The sequence below is a fragment of the Dipodomys ordii genome, unplaced genomic scaffold, assembly GCF_000151885.1.
Source record: "Dipodomys ordii isolate 6190 unplaced genomic scaffold, Dord_2.0 Scaffold5, whole genome shotgun sequence".
NCBI lineage: Eukaryota > Metazoa > Chordata > Mammalia > Rodentia > Heteromyidae > Dipodomys > Dipodomys ordii.
In genome coordinates, this window is record NW_012267221.1 from 31,334,131 (window position 1) to 31,351,763 (window position 17,633).

At 33.6% G+C, this 17,633-nt stretch overlaps 1 protein-coding gene across 1 annotated transcript in view; it reads right to left on the reverse strand.

Annotated features, from left to right (window-relative positions):
• Nucleotides 1-17,633, reverse strand: part of Nckap1 (NCK-associated protein 1) — an 80,896-nt gene that overhangs the window by 38,660 nt on the left and 24,603 nt on the right. Inside the window, exons 7-16 of the mRNA XM_013027554.1 lie at nucleotides 15,977-16,114; nucleotides 14,891-14,939; nucleotides 14,164-14,320; nucleotides 12,064-12,120; nucleotides 8,859-8,955; nucleotides 8,375-8,481; nucleotides 7,258-7,390; nucleotides 3,894-3,975; nucleotides 1,589-1,647; nucleotides 986-1,131 (exon numbers count right to left, since the gene is read on the reverse strand). Of these exons, the coding sequence (XP_012883008.1) occupies nucleotides 986-1,131; nucleotides 1,589-1,647; nucleotides 3,894-3,975; nucleotides 7,258-7,390; nucleotides 8,375-8,481; nucleotides 8,859-8,955; nucleotides 12,064-12,120; nucleotides 14,164-14,320; nucleotides 14,891-14,939; nucleotides 15,977-16,114 (1,025 nt within the window). The remainder of the gene's footprint in view (nucleotides 1-985; nucleotides 1,132-1,588; nucleotides 1,648-3,893; nucleotides 3,976-7,257; nucleotides 7,391-8,374; nucleotides 8,482-8,858; nucleotides 8,956-12,063; nucleotides 12,121-14,163; nucleotides 14,321-14,890; nucleotides 14,940-15,976; nucleotides 16,115-17,633) is intronic.

Here is a 17,633-nt window from a genome sequence, read left to right on the forward strand (position 1 = left end):
TAGAAATAAGGAAACAACTAAGTTATTCAATTCACTTCCCTCAAGGCCAAGAAGCAGGACAAGAGTTGAAACTATGGAACACTGAATTTAAGAATATTTGATATTGAACTGTGGTTCAATTCTACTAAATACTTGAGTCTATTAGTCTCATTACCACCAAGTTCACTTATTCATTCAAACTTTTATTAAGTAGCTATTATGTTAAAAGTAGTTATCAAGCATGGAGTTGGTAGCTCATATCTGTAATCTTAGCTACTCAGGTGGCTGAGATCTGAGGATCGCAGTTCAAGGCCAGTCCGGGCAAGGAAAATCTGTGAGACTGTTATCTCCAATAAACCACTCAGAAAACTGGCACTGTGGGTCAAATGGTACAGCACTCGCCTTGAGCTGAAGAGCTGAGGGATAGCGCCCAGGCCCAGAGTTCAAGCCCCACAACTGACCAAAAAAAAAAAAGTAGTTATCATATTAGACACTAAGGAAACAAAACCTTCAAAGGTTACATTTTTCTGATTAGGAAGGGGAGAAAAGTAAACTATAGTACCAAGTATAATAAAAAGAGGCTATGAATAAAGCAAAGATATCATGATACAAGCATTAAATTTCAGTACCACAGAAGTTATTAAGTATTTAATTTCCAATATTCATTTTACTTGAACCTGATCCACTCTGAATTTCCCTTAGTCTAATCATGTAAAGGAGGCTGTCTTAAGGTAATCTGAGCTATTTTATAGGTCTTCAAACAAAATTAAAAAAAAATCACATCAATAAAAAGTACTCTTACAAAAACCTAAAAATATAAATAAAATCCCAATTTGGAAAGTGTCTTTTGTTGCAAAGTTTTTATTAAAGTCTATAATCCCTCCTCCTTTTTTAAAGAACCTATTATTGAATTGTCTTAGGTGCAAGTTAACATGAACCCAATAAAGAAACTTAACTTCAGATACTAAAAATTTCAAAGCTAGATTTAAGGAAAACTACAACATACCAAAATATGGAGAGATCTGATGTTTCCACTAACATTTCCACTAAGGAATCTACCATTTTTGTATGAAAGATAATTGTATTCATCATCTTTCCAAGTTCTCGGTGATCTGCGAGGCCAAGTGAAGCCTTAGAGACACTAGTATACGCCTGTAAAGTTCAACAAAAAAACAAAAGCAGTTTAGGTAGAGACAAATAACCTGTCATTTAACAACCCCACTGCATACACAGTATTCATCAGGGCTCCTCTACAGGACTTAGAAGAGAGACAGGGAAAATGTACATATGCTGATTCTCACACTAATTTCTGTACTGTGAAAGGTCTGGTTGGGATCTGTCCTGAGAGCTTCATATCTTCCATCGGTATCCATAAAACATTAAGAAACATTATCACTTTATAAATAGGATAAAAATCAATTCTCAACGCTTAAATCAGAAATACATTTATCCAAGTATAGTAACTAACACAAAATGTTTCTTTAAGGTTAGGTATACAAAACAAGTCTTTTCAACAGGCACACAACAATTTATATAGTTCTATAAAAATCTTAATGTTAGCTAATAATTATGTATGCAATAACAAAAAATGAAAATTAAGTATTCTTACCTGTAACCTAAACCAATCTAATCTCATTCCTCTGAAATCAAATACTTCCCCATCTTCAACTACAATACGGAAAGAAGATTACAAAGTAAATTAAATTTTGACAAACTTATCTCACAATAACTTAACAGCTAAGGCAATATATATGAGCAAAGGAACACGAGAGTTTCAAAGGGATATTTACCTATCTGTAATTACAACAAGATTCTTCACAATAGTCCAAAGAAGAAGAAATTTTAAATGTCCACTGACAGAGGAACAGATGAATAAAATGTAGTATACAATTACAATGGATACTATTCAGTCTTTCTGACACATGGTATAATATGGATGACCTTAAAGATATCATGCTCAATGAAATAAAACATTTATAGAGCCAAGTGCAGTGGCAGAGGCCTTAAGTTCCACCTACCTAGGAGGCTGTGATAGAAGGACTGCCTGAGCCAAAGGAATTTGAGGCCAGCCTGGGCAACATAATTAGATCTTGTCTAAAAAGGAAAAAAAGAAACCAGGCACAAAAATAAAAACTGCATTGTTTCTATTTATATGAGGTATCCAGAACAAACTAAAAGAATGGTGACTTGCAAGAACTGGTAGAAGACAAGTGTTGTTTAATGGCCAGAATTTCTGGAGATCGATGATGTAACAATACTGGTAGTACCTACCACTATTCAATTACAAACTGATGAAGGTTGTAAATTTTAGATTAAGTACATTTTATAGTTATATATATTTTTGGGGGGAGGGCAACAGTGTCAGTCACAGGGCTTGAACTCAGGGCTTGGGCTCTGTCCCTGAGCTCTTTTGCTCAAAGGCTAGTGCTCTACCAGTTCCAGCCACGGCTCCACTTCTGGTTTCTGGTGGTAAATTGGAGACAAGAGCCTCACAGACTTTCCTGCCCAGGCTGGCTTTGAACCAAGATTCTAAGATTTCAGCCTCCTGAGTAGCTAGGATTATAGGTGTGAGCTACCAGTACCCAGCAATTATTTCTTTTCTGGTGTACTGGGATTTGACCTCAAGGCGTCATACCTGCTAAGCAGGTACGCTATCACTAAGCCATGCCTCCAGCCCTGACTGGTACGTTCATTTTTGAGATGGGGACTTACTCACCTTCCCAGGTATATTACCTGAACTATAATCTGCCTATTTTAGGCTTGCCCTTCTTGCTGGGATGCAGACACATTCTACCATGCCCAGCTTCTATCCACTAAGAAGGAATCCCATAAACTTTTCTGTCTGGGCTGGCCTGGAACCACAATCCTCTCAATCTCAGCCTCCCAAGTAATAAGGATTAAAGACATGAGCCACTAGTGCTTGGCTTATATTTTAATATTGAAAAACAATTGAAGAATTGACATTGAAACACTTCTCAAATTCTATAAAGATAAATTAACAGTTATGGAAGGATAAGTATAGAGCTTATCCTAAGCTCTCTGATTTTCAGTGTGCTTATATGTCATCTTGAAACAACTGTATACAATATAAAAAAATCCTATGTATGGGATATTCTATGAATGTATACAACATAAAAAATACAAGGAAAGAACATTCATAGCATTTTGGACAGTTAACTAAAGCTCCCTAAAATACCTCTATGGAAACCAAGCATCACCACCAAGATTTTGGTACGTTTGTTATTTAAATATAGTAACTACAAACATTGATTGAACGAATATAAATGTTTCCATCTTTATTACTCAAAAGTTTTCAAGCTTTTGATACCTTTAATTTAAAAACTACTAAAGTATTCAATCAATATAGTTGACTAGACTATTAAAATGATGAGTAGTTATTCTACTTAAACTGTCCATCTGGGGGATAGATATAGCTTACCTCTAAGTACTAATAGCTCCAAAAACTTACATAATTAAGAGGTTAATTCCTCAGGCCCTAGTTTACAAATCTATTATATGAAAGTAATAATTTTTAAAGTGATATAGATTATACATATACACTGCATGGTCCATCTGGCACAGGCTACACATTTTATAAATGTTATACATTATTATTACAGGCATGCTTGGACCAAATACATACTTTATTTCTGTATTCAGTATCATGTTGCTTTACTTGAAAAAACCTGCTTTTCTTCTCCACATAAGAAATATCAAGCTATAATTCTTATGATTGTTTATAAATAACATTCCAGATTCATCTTTGCCTCACAGAAAATAAAATTAAGACAAAAAAGAAGAGATTAAATATATTGAAAACTGAGATGACTAGGTAAACATCCATTATTAAATTCTCTCCTTATTAATCAAGCATGAAATCTACAGAAAGAAGCATGCATTGATTTAAGACTTACCTTGTTTTACACTTAGGGAAGTCATAGTGTTAACAAAAGAAGACATGATAATTGATTCATCTTCAGGGCAAACAGAAAGGTTCTGGGGGAAAAAAAGTAACTTTAAAAGCATTTAGTATGGAAACAATTCATAGGTCCATCAACTACTAGACAGGTAAACAAACTGGTACATCCATATTAAGAAAGAGTTCAGCTGGGAAGGTGGCTCAGTGGTAGAGTGCCTGCCTTGCATGCATGAAGCCCTGGGTTTGATTCCTCAGCACCACATAAGCAGAAAAAGCCGGAAGACTGAGGGTCAAGTGGTAGAGCACTAGCCTTGAGCTGAAGAGCTGAGGGACAGCGCCCAGGCCCAGAGTTCAGGCCCCATGACCGACAAAAAAAAAAAAAAAAAAAAACAAGAAAATGTTCAAAAATAAAAAAGAAATAGACTGTTGATATATACTTTACCATCAATATCAAAAAAACACTACACTAGCTGGGTGCCAGTGGATCATCCCTGCAACCCCAGCTACTTAGAAAGCTGATATCTGAAGATCATGGTTTGAAGCCAGCCTGGGCAAAGTCCATGAGATTCTAATTAACCACCAAAGAGGTGGAATTGGACCTGTGGCTCAAGCTGTACTTGAACACAAAAACTCAGTGACAGCACCCAGGCCCTGATTTTAAGCCTTAGGACTGGCATGAAAAAACAAAAAACTCATGCTAAGTGAAAGAAATAAAAATATTATATAAAGTATGTGAATCATATACTTTACTTATGAGAAATAAGTAAAGATTATATAAAGTACATGAACCATATACCTCACTTATATGAAAAATTTCAAAAAGTTTTTAAAACTAGATGACATCACTGTATGAGGACTATGAGCTTCCTACTTTGTTTTCTTTTTTCTTTTTTTTTTTTTTGTCGGTCATGGGGCTTGAACTCTGGGCTTGGGCGCTGTCCCTGCACTCTTCAGCTCAAGATGAGTGCTCTACCACTTGAGCCACAGCGCCATTTCCAGTTTTCAAGTGGTTTATTGGAGATAAGAGTCTCACGGACTCTTCTGCCCGGGCTGGCTTTGAACCATGATCCTCAGATCTAAGCTTCCTGAGAAGCTAGGATTACAGGCGTGAGCCACCAGCACCCGGCTCCTACTTTTGTTTTCTAGTAGCTAAAATAAGAAATACCCAACACCATGCCATTATTGAGTGAGACTGAGTCTTACAAATTCTTATGTGGCCTAAAGCCACAATTCTAGAGTTTTGGCCTCCCTAATAGAATTACAGGCTCAAGCCCATATACCCAGCTATGACTTTTAATATAAATTATACCTCAATTAAATTTGTATTATCTCCATATCCCTCCCCTCTTCCAAAAAGAAAATAAACATTTCAAACTGGCTAAGGAAGTTAGTATTTCAGGACTAGAGATGTAGTTCAGTGGTAGAATGTTTGCCTAACATGCAAGAGGTTTTAGAATTAATCCCTAGCACTGCAAAAAACAAAAAAATGTTATCTATAGTGGGTGTTAAAATTACATTCTTTTAAAAAGTGGATGCTTATCTGAGAAAGAACATACATAAAATACATTTTCAGAACATTAAAATCTACATAACAATGTGAATGTACAAAATAATGTCACTGGATTGTACACTAATTAAAATAGTCCAAATAATAAATTGTTATATATACATCATCACAATAAAATTCTAATACCTATAAAAATTAACTACATTAACAAGTTTATAAATTTATTTCTAAGTTAAAAGGACTGAATATACTCTGCCACAAAAGAGAAAGATAAAAAGGTCAAATTTGGAGTTAAATCTTAAGTTTGAATTCTGCTCTATTCCCTATCAACTATTCCTTCTCATTCGTGAGGTTTTGTCTTTTTTCATCAACAAATAATGATATCTACCCTAATCAAAGTTACTACAAAAAATTAAGAACATATACTATCAAAAAGCAACTTTTAATATCATTATTATTCTTCTTGGTGATACTACTATTAGTATAATACCAAAAGATACTAAGAGCTTTCTTTTTTTCAGTATGAAGGTTTGAGTGCTAAGAATTTTCTTTTTGTCACACTTTATTTTATATAAAAAACATAAACAGACTTCAAGTGCCTCAAACATTTGAAGACCATATCAAGTATCTAAAAATCATATTGATAAATGTCTAAATAGCTACAATATAATTTCAAAAGTTAGCTGGAACCAGGAGTTTTGGGTTCCTCTCAGCTAGTATGCTAATATGAATAAATAATAAACCAAAGCCTCTGGCTTATCTAGTAATAACTATATATAAGGAAAATTACTAAGCCACTAGTATCGAGGTGTATAACAGGTTTTCTGTTCCTTTTTTAGTAACAAATTGTTGTATACAAAGGAAGTAACAGAGCTCCATCTAGTGGTCAAAAAATAAATTAGCTCAGAAAAACCATTAGCTTTGAATTTGTGGGGGGTTTTTTGGGGTTTTAATTCTTAGTTGTTTTCTGAGTCAGATTCTCAATACATTGTGCAAGCTGATCTTCAACTTGTGAGCCTCTTGTCTCAACCTTCCAAATGTTGGGGTTACATCCATGTACTACCATGCCTGGCTAGTAAAGGTAATTTTCATTTCATTGCTCTTTAGTTTTTAGATAGCTGAGGGATCAAGTAAAATACTATTTTGTTATGGTTAGTTTACTGGACACATAAATAAAAGGAAATTTACATAATATAAAAAGGACTGAGTAAAATATAGAAATTTAAAAGAAAGAAAACTGAAAACCAATGGAGAAAATTTCAAACTAAAAATAAAATTAGAATATTTAAATTAGAATGACAATATAAACCTTTACTTTTTGGCCACATCAAAAACACTATTCAAGAACACTTTTCCCCTACTTTTCCTCTAATACCTAATCATCAACTACACTGTTATCACTGCTATACCCACAGCACTGTCCAAGCTCATATTCTCTTTAGTTTTCATCTGCCTTCTAGAGCAGTTTTTCTTCTCTCTGGTTTCTCTGTTTCTTCTCTAGGTCTTAATAATCCATTATCTACACTGTATCAAAGTGATCTTTCTAGGTTGATCTGATTTCTGACTAACCCTCTGTTTCACAAAAACTTCTATAACTTGGCCAATATATGACTGTATGCTAAGTATAAATAATTGTTTTCTTCTTTGTGCTCATTCTGAAGTTTGTACAATCAAATTTCACTGGATTGTAACTTTTCTCATTCAAGACAATGATCTCTTTAACAGTGACCATTTAATATTTGTATTTATATTACTTGGCACATAATTAGATGTTTTTAAAGTGTTAAACAAATAAATCTATTACTATAAAGTCAAGAATAATCCAAAGGGGTACTAATGAAATAGCTTTTACCTGTACAAGTTCATTCAGGACAACAGCATCAAAGCCAGAAAGGTACTGTACGTAATACCTCTGCATTACAGGTCCGTATTTCCTCACATGTGCTCTAAGTTCTTCCATGTAAAATATTAACTCAGCAATGTGCCTTTATAAGAAGAAAAATATTTCAAATATAAGCTTTTTGTCATCAAAGAAAACATTAAATGTTTTGATATCATTTTAGAACTTTTGTCTTAGGTGGGGTATTGTTTAATATTTAACATTATTTCCTCTTTAAATGATTTTATATGAACACAGAAACCATGGGAAAGAACAAAATAAAAAACCCTAAGATTAATAACTGATAACAGAAATTCCAAAGTGAAAATAAAATGTGGAAATTTCATAACTGTATCATTAAAATGATCAAAAACAAAGAATATTAGCAAGAAATATGACTTTCTTTTTTTTTTGGTCGGTTGTGTGGCTTGAATTCTAGGCCTGGGTACTATCCCTGAGCTCTTCAGCTCAAGGGTAGCAGTCTACCACTTGAGCCACAGTGCAACTTCTGGTTTCCTGGTGGTTAACTGGAGATAAGAGTCTCATGGACTTTTCTTGCCTGGGCTGGCTTTGAACCACGATCCTCAGATCTCAGCCTCCTAGGTAGCTAGGATTACAGCCACTGGTGCCTGGCTCTATATGCTCTTATCTCTGTTTTCATTTATTTAACTCCAGTTGAGGGAATGTGGGTTAAAACAAGAATAGTCATGTCAAATGGCACTGTGATTCAAGTGTTCTTTTTTTTGTATACTAAATGTATTCCTATTTAATTTTTTCCTAGAATTCTTATTTAACTGCTTTGTACAGAATGTAACTGTAAAAAACAAATTCAAAGTAATATTACTGAATATAGCCAGAGAATAAAGAACTTCATTACAACCTACTGCACTAGAGAAAACATTAACACTAACGCTTTCCCATTCTAATTTGATATCATCTAATGTATGTACAAACATTCCTGCTACGACAAACATAAAAGTCCTAAAACAGTTTTGCAAAATAACTTTGCTTCAAATATAAATTCTTATATTCTATAGCCCACAAATCAAAATAAACAGCAAACAGTGTGTTTCTAAAGTCACTAACTTACTTATCTATAAAGTCATCTGCACTCTTCTTTGGCATGTTATCTGCATGACGAAGTAGCCAGATAATTTCATCACGGGCAAAAGATAATGCCATAAAAACAAAAAGTGCCTATTTAAAACAAACAGACAAACATTGTTGACTCTCAAAGATTAAAACTAAATTTACTCATAGTCTTTTTCTAAGTCAAAGTCACCAGCAAGCAATGACAATACGAAATTCAAAAGAGGAGACTAACATGAGAAGACAAAAAAAATACATTTAAAAGAGAGAAAGAACATGGAGCTTTGTATTTAGTTGAACATTCATGTAAGTGATAAAAGTATGAGGAAGTTCGATACGTTAGTTAGCCAATTCATTCTTGGCTAAATGTAAAAATCCTCTTTATAGTCTCCGGCTCAAATCACAGTAAAAATATGCACAGAAAAAAAGTGTTTTAAGTTGTTTCATACAGCATACTTATAAAAGTAAAAATTCCCATCAATTACCTTGGGACCAAGCAAGCCAGGTTGATCAGACAAGACAGTAGCCAATTCTTTCAGTGCAGACCTTAAAAACTTGCGTCTTTCTCTGTGCATTGAGCCACTACAGGGAAAGACATTAGAGTATAACTGTTTCTACTAAAATAATTACTGGTAATTAAAGTAACCTAGCTTTGTCAAATCAACTTCCACATTATTTTTAGGATGCAGAAGACCCAATAAAAATGCTGATGTTATTGTTGCTTATATCGTTACTTTCATAAACCATATTTATTTTGTTACTATCTACCAAAATTCTTCCCAACTTTAATACAATTCTTTCATAAAGCATTTCCCAATATTCAGCTATTTCTGTATAATCTCTGTAATTTTAGTTCCTTGTGGGTTAAACTGAACTATGAATACTTGAACTGGTACATTTTCGTCATTTCCACAAGAAAATTCATACAAATAACTTAATAAATATCTGAATATCTATATCCTTGTTTGTTAAGTATGTGCGTATAAATATATAAGAGTGAGTAAGCAAAAGTTAGTTCAAAAACAGAATAGGGGAAAATCATACTTATGCATTTTTTAATTAAAATGCAAACCTGATCTTATTTTTATTAACAAGAGGAACACAAAATGTTCTGCTTTCCAATTCCTCATACTATGTGAAATATATAATCTTCAATAGACACATGAAGAAATGCTCAACTACTCTGGCCATAAAAGAAATGCAAATCAAAACAACATTGAGATTCCACCTCACCCCAGTCAGAATGGCTAGAATCAAGAAATCTAATTTAAACAACAGACGCTGGAGGGGATGTGGCCAAAAAGGAACGCTATTACATTGTTGGTGGGAGTGTAAACTTGTTCGACCACTCTGGAGGTTCCTCAAAAGACAATACATAGAGCTCCCCTATCACCCAACAATCCCACTTCTGGGCATTTACCCAAATGACCACAAACAAGGCCCCATGAAAGCTATCAGCACAACTATGTTTATGGCAGTATTATTCACCATAGCTAAGATATGGAACAACCCAGATGCCCCTCAGCAGATGAATCTATCACAAGAATATGTGATAGATATATACATACAATTTTATGCTTAGATAGATCAGAAAGAATGACACTGCCCCATTTAGTAGGAAATGGAAAGACTTGTGGAAAAATCATATTCAGTGAGGTAAACCAGACCCCTAAAAAACAGGTCCCACAGTTTCCCTTATTTGCAATTATTAGTATACCTTTAGGATAATCTTATCAGATGAGCAGAATAGATCAATAGCTATGTACATATGATCATGTAAGATGATGCGAAATGAAATGAACTCTAAGACACAAACACAAGAGGGTTTTTCTTTTTTGTTGTTTTTAATGTACTATGTGATTTTAGGGTTTTTTTTTTGCTATGTTTTCCTCCTATAGTATATCCTCTGTTATTACTGCATTTGATTTTGGTATCCTGGTATTGTATATACATTTATCTGAATTAGGGAAGAGAAGGGGAACAACAGAATGGTGACACAGGACAAGGGGGGAACCAATGCAACAGCAACATACACAATATGTTGGAAATGATCTGTACAACTTGGGAACTGGGAGAGAGGGAAAGTAGGAGAAAAATAAGGAAGGATTACAAGCTTGACAAGAAATATACTTATTACCTTACTTATGTAACTGAAACCCCTCTGTACATCACTTTGGCAATTAAAAAAAAAAGGAAAAGGAAGTCCCTGTAGGACACTCTATATGACTTTTGGCTTCAACACTATGTTTCACTTCTCAATTATAAAACAAGCATGATGACAACTGCCTCAAAAGCTACATACAACTTTCATGACACCTGATATATACTACTTCTATAACATATTACTTTAATTCCAGTGTCATTTTCTTCTTGCAATAATTAAGTCACCTGGTGTCATTTCTAAGGAGAAAATGAGTAAATGTTACTTTGACTATTTTTACTTTGCAAGGTTGCTGTGAAGAGTCTGTATGTTCATTATTACTGACAAAAGATATCTAATGTATTTGGATCTGATACATGGTAACAAATTACATACATACTATTTAAAATTATTTTATGTAAAATAAAGACTCAAAACTATGTTATCGATACTAGAGAATCGCTTCTGAACAATGGAAGCACCTGTTCATCAGTAAGGTGAAAAATGCAGGCATAAAGATGACAGAACAGATATAATAGATAAAGATTGTTTAAATATCCAATCTTCATCTATTACTTTCCTGGCTAAATGTAAAAATATTCTTATGTACTCTGACTTAAATCATAGTAAAGTTTCACATGGAAATAATGTTTTAAAATTTTCATATAGCATGTTTACTGAAATAAGAATTTTTAAACTTCTAATGGTTCAATATTTTCATATATGGAAGGTGCTTGTTTTCTCTTTGACTTACAAAAACTTCTAATGGGTCAGATATTACCATTTCTATTACCTAAGATTACTGGAAAAATATATACAATATACATAACTAAAGCTACTCAAATTTCCTCAAATTACTTCAAACTATTTTATGAGAAAACTGCAAAGTTGTTCAAAGGTCTTAAATATACCAAGTCCTAATTTAGGATTTATACATTTATTAATATAAGAAACTAAAATTGGGGAAATGTATGAGGTGAACACACTTTCAAAAATATGGAGTGGGGAAGTCAAAGGGCAGGGTTGGACAACTGAAAAGAGGTGAGTAGGTAAATACAGTCATATTCAATATACATATTTTTGAAAAGGGAGCTACACAACTTAAGGATATGGGTGAAGTTGGGAAAGATGGGGAGAACTATAAAAAGGGGTGACAGTGACCAAGATACATTGTACTTAATAAATTAATTTGATGGGTTAAAACCCTATTCAAAGATAATAGTAAATGCTATTTGGAATAGTAATCGTCACAATTTGCAAAGCTTAAAGCTACAGGAAGTATAATGATAGTAAAAGATGATACCTAAAACTAAAGTGCTTTGGATGGTATTTACTTAGAGCATATAAACTAATAACTTCAAAACTATTTAAAATCTGCACTAATTCAAAACTTACTGCATATAGAGCTTATACACTGATTATTTCATCTTAAATATAAGGTATACTTTTCTACTGTATCTTGCACACCATTAATCTGTACTCACTCAATTATATTTTAAGAAAGAAATCCCTCTTGTTTAAAGTACCACAGACAAAACAAAACTACTTACGCATGCGAGACAGCTGCCTCTTTGCATTCTCTTATATCATTAATACGTTTGTTGTAGCTATATGTAAAAAAAAAATTGAATCATGTCAATCTTAATTTGAAAAGTAACAGTCAAAAAGAGCAAGTAAAATGCTAAAAATCACCTTAAAAATCACTTATTTTAACAACAACAAAAAACCCACTGGCCCTCAAATGAAAGAGATGAACAAAATCTATCTATATCTGTTCCTACCATCTTAGGTACCTTAGTCAAATTTCCTAGAAATAAAATCTCACATTATATTAAATCTAACAGTAAAGATGAAATTTTATAACATAGATTTTTGTTTTGTTAAATCTTATTATTTCCTTAAACTCCAATAGAAATACTAAAATTATACTACTCATTGTAAGTGATTATAAGACTCTAAAGTGCTAACAAAGCTATCACTCTCTATCAAGGTTGACTAATAAGTGCAAAAAACTCTGGAAAGACCTATATAAGTGATCAAAAGTAGTGATTTAGTGGGTATAATGGTTTTGTGGTAAACTGATAGGAAATTATCTTACTTTGCATTATTTTAAGAGCTAGAATTATGGTGACTACTTTTATTAATTTTGCTTTTTGTTTTGGTGATTTAAACTCAGCACCCTGAGCTTGCTAAGCATGCACTCTAACACTTGAAGTACTCCACTAGTCCCTTTTGAAAATATGTTTTTTGATGTTGTTTTGTTTTGTGTGGTGCTGGGGATCTAACCCAGGTCCTTGTACATGTGAGGCAAGCATTAACTATTACCATTAAGCCACATGTCCAGCCTTTTCAATAATTTTTACCTACTATGAATGTTTGATTGCCATGGGTGAGGCCCTGGATTTGATTCTTAGCACAGAAAAGAAACAAGCAAAATAAACCCAAAAGACAATTTGTTTTGTGATTCCATTAGACTTACTTGCATCACATGAGTTCACAGAATATACACAGATTTGATTAATTTAAATGTTTACAAATATTTAAATATGATTCCTTAAAGAGATGATCCATATTTTTTTTTTGGGTCCGGTCGTGGGGCCTGAACTCTGGGCCTGGGCGCTGTCCCTCAGCTCTTCAGTTCAAGGCTAGCGCTCTACCACATGAGCCACAGCACCACTTCCGGCTTTTTGCTTATGTGGTGCTGAGGAATCGAACCCAGGGCCTCTGGCATGCAAGGCAAGCGCTTTACCACTGAGCCACCTTCCCAGCCCAGATGATCCATATTTTAAGACATACAGTTTCATAGTTTTCAATCTCAGACACTAAAATATAAACAACTAACAGAGTACTTACCTACAATTTAAAATAAGAGTTTGCAGTAAGATTTGACATATATATAACATTATATATATATATATATATATGATTTGACATATTTGACATATGGTGTCAATTGTTAGGACTAGATATATTTTTATTTTTTCAATAACAGCTCTATTTTATCTCAATTTCACTGGAACATTATCGATATTAATGTAAACAAATTTCATTTTTATCTGAAACTAGTAAGTTCAGCATAACTCAACTTACATATAGGAGATTCCAGGATATTTTAGATGCTCCTCTTTTTGGAGAATTTTAAATTGCTAGCAAGTATAAATTCAATTTGTCTTTTAATATACTTACACTACAGAACCTCAAGTGAAATGACAGTATTAAGAAAAATTTCAAGAAATAAAGTTCAGAAAAAACAAATCGCTTAGAACACATTCTATTCAAGGGAACACGATGTTCCCAGTGTTCAGTGGTCTTACTGCTGTAAGAGTTCTAAATCTAATAAAGTATCATTGACTAATTCAAATATTTTATAAATATACATTTTTCTTAACAATACTACTAAAGTCTAAAATATGCATCGTACATTCAATAATATGTCTAAAACCACATTATGATTTTTTAAATCATCATGTCTTAAGAATAAAAGTTTGAAAAAAGAGCAGGAATCCTAGAGTTTTGTGATTTGTCAAGTTATCTATAAAAATATTATCCTATCATTCTAGCATGGTTGTTTAAAAGCAATTTTCTGGAACCAGGTAAGATAGTATAGGCTTAAAATAACTATTAAGACAAAATAACTGAAAATGCCTTACCCTCGTATGTTTACAAATAAATCTTCTGCAGCTTTGTGAATGTGGAAAACTTCATCCCGAAAGAGAGAGAGGCAAGAACTACTTTGAAGAGCTAGTTTCCAAAGATTCAGTGCTGTAGCATCGGTATTTAGGATTCCATGGCACAAAATAAAGCCAACTTTAAATAAAAACAAAAACAAATATAGTGTAAAAGTATTCCAAAGTTATATTCTTTTGTTGACAGTGCAGCTTTTTAACCACAATCATTAATTGTGGTTATGACAAGTCATAATTGTAATTACTGTAATTTTCCAATTGTAATTTTCTGTATTTTGAAAAATAAGTTACTTGAACCCATACTAGTAAACAAAAGAAATGTCACTTCTGGGTTGTAATGGAGAGCTAGAGGTCTTATTGAGTTCAAGCCCCACTTCTGGCACCAAAAAATAAAAATAAAAGAGACAATACAATATGGCTCATAAGCTACATTATAATTGGCTTGGGCGCTTACTTTGCCTTTATCACTCACTAGCCAAAGCTTTACATTTCTCACCTATGAAATACACAGGACTATCTACACTCTGATAGGATCAAGATGAGGAATGCATATGGAGACACACACACACACACACACACACACACACGGTTTAGTACAGTAAGAATAAAAAGCAGAGGTTAAGATAGGCTACAAGTTTTTCTCTAAAATTTAAAACTTGGAGTAATTACAAAACTAACCCATTTTACTTACAGATAATCCATTTCTCCATGGCATCCAAAGAAAGATATTCACAAGGCATCTTAATAAAACATATATAAAAATTTGCAATTAGAAATTCTTTAAAAAAAAAACATTTGAGTCACCTGTCACCATCCTAAGAATTCAATTCTTGGTTGAAATAATACAACAAAATTTAATATACCATGTGATTCTTTTTGTTTCTTTATATGTTCTTCCCCCATGGTATAACCCCTGTTCTCACTGTATTTGATGTCAGTGCCCTGCATCTTGAATATACACTTCTCTAATTTGGGGAGGAGAAGGCAAAAAACAAAATGCTTAAATAGGGATATAGGTTGACCCAAATGAGATGTACAAGACACTATGTTGAAAAACAAACTTTACAATTTAGGTGGGAGGGAGGGGGAGGAAGTGTAGTTGTGGAGGTGGGAGGGAAGGGATAGTAGGAGAAAAACAAAGGAGGAGGCAACAATGCTTGATAAGAAATGTACTCATTACCTTGCTCATGTAACTGTAACCCCTCTATACAGTATTTTTACAATAAAAAAATTTAAAAATACAACAATTGATAAGCTGGATAAGAATTTATAATATTTAAACAGTAGTCAATAAAGGACAATTAAGAGCTCAATTCTGCATATCCTCAGCCCAAAGCAATGGACTATCTGTGTACCTTGTCTGTAACATCTATGTTATAGTCTATACTAAGAGAAATGGCTACAGGATATATATATATATATATATATATATATATATATATATATATACACTTTTCTCCAGCTGGTAAGGGAGTAATCTGGGTCTTTTTCTTTATACTTTTCTACTTTTCTACATCTTCAAATTTTTGCACTGATAGAACAAAACAAATGCTTAAACATTAGGAAAAAGTACTCATTATTAGTCATATGAATTTCAGTTTCTGTTGAAATCTTAAAAGTTAAAAAATTAAAAAGTGTAACTTAACTCATGACCATTTTATAATAAACATTACTGACAGGATAATTGCTGATTAGAAAAAAATTGAAACAACACTGCTTCAATATATTTTTTTAAAACATCACCAATTTTCATTCATAAAGAGGGATATAGACATACAGTGTCAGACTGTGCAGGATTAAGCATTGTACTAGGTGCGCTTATGAGGCTTAACAATTGGGCATTTCTCCACTGATCAGCTGAAAGATTCCTTCTAGGATATACCATCTGAAGGGAAATTAGTGCATCTGAAAGAGACTAATTAAAACAGGAAGAACAAAGTTAAGAATTTTTTTCTTTTTTTCATTTAAATTTCAGCTACAAGAGAACCTAATTACAACTATGCTGCCTATAATATATGCATTAGATAATTGTTCCACTCCTACACAGGTAAAACTTGCCCATCTAATTCCCCCACCCCTCAATTCTACATCCCTGTGCAAAAGCTTTGCTCAGGAAATCATGTCACTTTCTCAAAAGTTAAAATGTATAGCAACCTGAAATATTTATCTATTGATTGATTGATTGTGGTGGAGATGGGGATCAAACTCAGACCATGTACATGCTAGACAAATACTCCCAATGAACCATGTTCTCAGCTCAGGATATTTATTTAAGAATGGATAGAGATGAATCGTCATCCTTTTGTATAATAAAAACTCTTTTATGTTGACAGTTCTTGTTAAAGAAAAACATAGGACTGTATGACTAAGTCTTAAGAGAATTTAACATGTTTTCTATTTCTCCAAAGAATGCCTTATAAAAATAATCTGTATTCAGCCGGGCGCTGGTGGCTCACGCCTGTAATCCTAGCTACTCAGGACTGAGGATCGCGGTTCAAAGCCAGCCCGGGCAAGAGAGACTGTGAGACTCCTATCTCCAATAAACCACCAGAAAACCGGAAGTGGCGCTGTAGCTCAAGTGGTAGAGCGCTCGCCTTGAGCTGAAGAGCTGAGGGACAGCGCCCAGGCCCAGAGTTCAAGCCCCACGACCGACCAAAAAAAAAAAAAAAAAATCTGTATTCTGTCTTGTCTACTTTTATCTGTTCATTACAACTTTATCATCAACGTATTTAATGTTTCATCGTATTTGTTTCTTACTTCATTTTTTTACTATTCCAGCTATTTATTCTTCCTACCTAAAAACTACATATAGTGGTTCTTCAACAAAGACCTTTCATGAAAAATAAATAACATAAAACAGTGGTTTAGGTATAGTTAAGCACCTATTGTGCAAGCAAGAGACCCTGAGTTCAAATCTTAGTACCTCCTCCCAACTCCCTCCAAAGCAGCTCAGATAGTTTCTGTTTTCAGACATTTTGAACTTTGGATTATTCAACTAGCATATAATATAGCTACACAGCAAAATAATACTGGAAAAATATCTTCAGAATTTTTATTGAAAGAAAATTCTTGTAGTAACTGTGTGTCAAATATAGTATTAAAGGCCAGTGCCAATGGCTCACACCTGTAATCCTAGCTACTCAGGAGGCTGAGATCTGAGGATCAAGGTTCAAAGCCAGCCCAGGCAGGAAAGTCCGTGAGACTCTTATCTCCAATTAACCACCAGAAAACTAGAGGTGGCACTGTGGCTCAAGTGGTAGAACGCTTGCCTGAGCTGAAGAACTGATGGACAGTGCCCAGGCCCAGAGTTCAAGCCCCATGACTGACCCAAAAGAAAAAAAAAAAAGAATAGTATTAAGAATTCTAATTAACTCACATTCAAAGACAGTAGATCACAATAGTAATGTTCTCAACTTTAATTCTGGTTTTGATAC